The sequence below is a fragment of the Tupaia chinensis genome, unplaced genomic scaffold (assembly GCF_000334495.1).
Source record: "Tupaia chinensis unplaced genomic scaffold, TupChi_1.0 Scaffold000622_1, whole genome shotgun sequence".
Classification (NCBI taxonomy): domain Eukaryota; kingdom Metazoa; phylum Chordata; class Mammalia; order Scandentia; family Tupaiidae; genus Tupaia; species Tupaia belangeri.
This window is the reverse complement of record NW_006160142.1, coordinates 380939-386230: the sequence shown is the minus strand read 5'-3', so window position 1 is coordinate 386230 and position 5292 is coordinate 380939. Positions and strand designations below refer to the sequence as shown.

At 37.0% G+C, this 5292-nt stretch overlaps 1 protein-coding gene across 2 annotated transcripts in view; it reads right to left on the bottom strand.

The window, feature by feature from the left end:
* STON1 (stonin 1) overlaps positions 1 to 5292 on the bottom strand; it is a 133237-nt gene that overhangs the window by 29179 nt on the left and 98766 nt on the right. For both annotated transcript variants that reach the window (XM_006159002.2, XM_006159003.1), the window contains 2 exons: positions 3236 to 3320; positions 718 to 1304 (listed from right to left, as the gene is read on the bottom strand). In XM_006159002.2, coding sequence (XP_006159064.1) covers positions 718 to 1304; positions 3236 to 3320 — 672 coding nt within the window. The remainder of the gene's footprint in view (positions 1 to 717; positions 1305 to 3235; positions 3321 to 5292) is intronic.

The window sequence follows — 5292 nt, the reverse complement described above, 5'->3', positions numbered from 1 at the left end:
AAATTTTCGTATGGAAGTTCAGGAAATTAGGTAAAGCAAGAAAAATAATTTGGATTTATTTTGTATTTAAGAATGACAATAAATTATCTTAAAACATTCATTAAATTACTAGGATGGATTTCTAGCTCTTTTACATTTTACATGCAGACATAAAAATAATCCTCACAATGTAGAGGAGAGATAAAATAGATCATCTTAAAATAATGCATCTTTATTTTTTTTGGAGAAGATTTTGCTATAGGGTGCATGTGCTTGCCAGACACACAATGAGAGACAGAGAGACAGCAAGAAATCAACCCCCAGGGGGGATGGCCCAGCCGCACTCCCCCGCAATCCCTTCTCCTCCATTCTCCTCTAGGGATCTTGGGCACACACACACATGCGCCCAGCGTGACTTTTAAGCCACTGGGTCCAGGACGCGAACGTGGTCGACTATGTGGGAGTCCAGCAACATAGCTATTACACTAATTGCTGGTCCCAAAATAATGCATCTTTAAAAAAGTATTCTAATTCATCAGTTGAAATAAAAATTTAGAAATACTTTAAGAACTCACAATTACACTAAAAACAATAAAGAAACAATCTTTTAAACAAAATAACAAAACATATTCATATATAATTTTGATTAACCTCACAGTTTAAGATTACATCTCAGGATAACTAATCACTGGCCACTGTCTATCCCCTACTATCAAGAAGTTGAACATAGAACTATACCTTCTGTGATACAGCTATGCTGCTGGCCTCCTCTGTATTTCTTGGTTGCTTTACAGATTCACAGTCATACACCAGATTCTTAACATGAAGCTGAACATCAGTCATGTGCTGGTGAAGAGCCCCCAGAGGGCCTATTGTCAGGGGTCCACCATGCAGATTTTGGGTCATGCCATCTGAAATACCCAATACTGGTTCTACATTAGAATCTGTTTGAGAGACCTGTGAAGGAAATGTAACACCTGGAAGGCTGATAAACTGAGAGTTCCCTTGCTGACTCAACAAAGCTTCAGACACAAGTTTAGGCTCATTTCCAGGAGGTACAAGTGTATCACTGGAGGCATTTTCTAAGTGTTTCTTATCCACTGGCCCAGAATGTAAAGCTGCAGGTTGTTGCAACACCATGTCCATTCTCTGTGCTTTTTCAGCAGTTGCTTGCAGAGAACATGGGTTCAGTCGTGGAACACCAGTCTGTATTACTGAAGGCTGCCCAAGCTGCTGAAATACGTGCTGAATTGGATGCTGAAGAATATTTGCCCCTCCAGAAGTCTGTGTCACCATAATTGGCACATTGACTTTATAAAGGTGACCTTAAAAGGGGGAGAACAAAACTAAGTATAATAAAATTCTAATTCCCTGAATTAAAAAAAAAAAAAAAAAAGAAAGAAAGCATACCAACAGTGGCCTGGGAGGAAACACCAATATGTTAATAGTGGTTATCTCTAAGAGTTTTTCTTTCTTTCTTCAGACATTTTTGTATTTTGTACAATAAATATGTATTACTCTGATATTATGAAATTATACTTTTTTAAGAGAGATTTTTGCTATAGGGCGCATGTGTTTGCCAGAGAGAGAGAGACAGAAAGTGATAAATCACTCCCCAGGGGCAATGACCATACTGCAATCCCTTTACCTCCATTCTCCTCTCAGGATTTTGGGCACACATGCACAAATGCCCAGCATGAATTTGAAGCCACCAGGTTCGGGACTCGAATCGCAATCGGCCATATGGGAGTCCAGCAATATAATTATTATGCCATCTGCTGGTGCCAATCATACCTGTTTTAATTGTGGTCTTTACCTATTTTTAGGCATATAGCACATTGTGAGAGACATGCAGGCCACCAACATTTAATTAGTGAATTTCTACTACTGTTTGATAAATTAATGCTATCAATCCAAAACAGGATTTTAACAAATGTAATCATATAAAATGCCATAGAAAAACTACAATACAAGGCTATCAAAAAAAGAGTTTGATAATTTCAAAAGTTATCTTCTTTAAAATACTAAAAAGGAAAGAAATATTTTTCAACATTGAATTAGGTACTTTACTTAAATTTATAACAATTCAAATGACAGCACTGAAAACCAGAGGCTGGTTAGCCTTCAAACTTTTGGATGTCCTTTCTGTTAAACCCATGCAATCTTCAATAAGAAAGGAGTCAAAGGTTGATTAATCTAATCTTTAGTTTTCCTACAGAGCTAACAGAGACATAGATATTTTATATTTGCTGAAATTCAGATAACTGTCTTGAATTCAAGAAAATACATACAACAAAGCATTTTATATGCTGGGAAGGAAAATTGGAATTGAAATGTAAGACATACCTACTATGGTGTCTCTGGTGGTGGATTTCACAGCAATTACAATCACTGTTGATTAATACTTTTAAAACAGGTCTCATTAAAAATTCCTGTTAAGTGGGGCCAGCAGGTAGCATGGTGGATAGAGGTGCTGGATTCCCACATGGGCAACTACAGTTCAAGTCCTGGACCTAGCAGCTTGCTTTTCTCGCTTTCCCTTTCACTCTCTGACTCTCCAGTCAAATTGGAAAATGACATTAATAACAAATGAAATTAAATAAATAGTTTTTTTTAATCCTGTAAGTTCTTAGGAATAGCAGATGGCATAATGGTTACATCCTGGACTCCCATCTAGTTGACCATCGTTCAAGTCCCAGACCTGGCAGCTTAAAACTCATGCCAGAAGCATGTGTGTGCCTAAAATCCCAAGAGGAGAATAGAAGAGAAGGAATTGCGGCATGGTCATCCTCCCTGAAGGCTGATTTCTCACTTTGTCTCTGTCTCTCACCTATAGCAAAAAAATCTCTCTTAAAATGACAACAAAAAAATTCTCTAGGTTCTTGAGATCAGCAGATGACATAATGGTTGTTACATGGACTCCCACGTAGTCAACTGCAGTTCAAGTCCTGGACCCAGCAGCTTAAAACTCATACCAGGTATGTGTGCACGCATGCCCAAGATCCCGGAAGGAGGATGGAAGAGAAGGGATTGTGGTGTGGCCAACCCCCAAGGTGGAGAGTTTTTGTTTTCTATCTCTCTAACTCTCTCTCTCTCTGGTGAGTGCGCACACCCCATAACAAAAAATCTCCCCCCCCAAAAAAAAATAAAATTCCTGTAAGTTCTAGTATAGAGTTTATTTTTAAAAATCAAAAAATTAAGGTCCAGAAGTTAGTACCAATGCTAAAAACAAAATATTCTTAAAATAGTCTCTCACCAGATACAGTCTGTAGTGTCACACCTGCTGGTACATGAATAGGGTAACCAGGAAAAGTGAAGTTTGCACTAGAGTTGGAGGTTCCCTAGATATAAAAATATATATATATATTAGAAAGTTAGAAAAATACTTTACCTGTATCTTTTTTTCTGGTATCATAAAGGGTTCAAAAAATCTGATTCTAGACAATAGGACAATTGTATAGTAACATTTAACATTAAGGCTGAGTTCTTTGAATAAAACAGCTTTTTAAGAGCATTCCATTAAAGAGCAAGAGGAATTCTGTTCTACAGTCCGCAGCAATGAAGTCAGTAAGTTTGAATGAGTAATTGTGAACACTGGCTCATAAAACTTGCTCAGTTTATAGCTTTGATAGTCCACTGATTCTCAAGATGTCAAATATAAGAACCACAGCCATTTGCAAGAGTCCTCTAGTATCTAAGTCAATCATTAACAATATTTTAAAGTAAGTTATGATAGAGTATAATCTTTATTTTGGAATAATTAAACCTTACTGCTTTAAAATAAAAAGACGAGGAAACATTTTTGCCTAGCAGATCTGTAAAATTTTAAAGATTGGTAATTAATACCAATGTTGGTAAGGATATAACTTAAAAATGGTTATCTCAGACCCCCACTTGTATGAATGTATATTGGTATAAGCATTTTTAAAGGTCATTTTGTAATATATACCAAACTGAAAAGACACGTGATCTTTGACCTAGAAGTTCTACTTCTAGGAATTTATCTGTTTATCACACAAATAAAACAGTCATATATACAAGTATAGTCAATTGAATACCACATTAGGAAAAAAACTAGAATTTCAATGCCTGCCAACAAAATGTTAAGTAAACAGTTATACAGTCATCCATATTACTAAGTTAAAAAAAAAAAAAGAAATTACAGAAACAGAAAATAATAATCCTACTTTTTATCCTTATAATTAATACAACTTTCAAGAAAAGGAGCCAAGATAGATATATGTTAAATAGTTAAAACTTTGGGGTATAAGAGTGCAGGGCTGAGAAGAAGGTTCCACATGGCTCCAGCGAAGTAGATATTTCAGGGAATGAAGATTTTCTACTGATAATTCAGCCTCCAGCAAAAAAGCTAGCAGTAGGGAGCCCCTGACCCGCACCCCCAGCCTTCTATCTCTGTTTCTCTCCACCCTCCAATATCCATTCATTGTGTTTTTAGACGGATCCAAGAGCACTGTAGCTAAACATCCAAATATTAATAGGGTTAAAATATTCCCCAATATCTACTGAATCTGCTGCACCAGCGATCACAACAGAACGGCAAAGAGATTCTAGATCACCTCTGTCTGCTTGCTCCTGAACATTCAGGCTGAACTTCAAGAATTTGAAAGAAACACACCATCAATCAGATGACAAGAAATCACCGCCGGATAACGAGAAATATGGGAAAACGAGAAAATACCTCTCCTCCAAGGGAAAAGAGTAACTGTTCTTCATCCACAAGCAGTTCGGTGAAAATCATGGAAATGTCTGATAAGGAATTTAGAACATTCATGATGTCGAAGCTAACAGAGATGGAAGAGAAGAGAGATAATGAACTGCTAAAGAGAAAGGAGAAAGAAGTTGTTGAGTTCCAGGAGATGAGGAAATTCTTGCAAGATCTAAAAGAGGAATTACACACTTTACAAAAGACTCAAATGGAACTGCTAGAGATGAAGTCTATAATACGAGAAGTCAAAATCTCCCTTGAAAGTATTAAAAGCAGACTAGATCATTCAGAAAATAGAATCTCAGCTGTAGAAGAGAAAATGGCTGGCCTAGAAAAATCCACCACGAAGACTGGGAAAAAATGGCCCAAAAATTTGAGAATAATATGCGAGAAGTACTGGATACCATCAAACATCCAAATATCCGGGTAATTGGCATTCCAGAAGGTGAAGAGACCCACAAGGGCATTGATAATCTATTCCATGAAATCCTGCAAGAAAACTTTCCAAACCTAGAGAGGCATTCGAAGATCCAGTCCCAGGAAATACAAAGGACCCCAAATAGAATCAACCCAAGAAGATCTTCTCC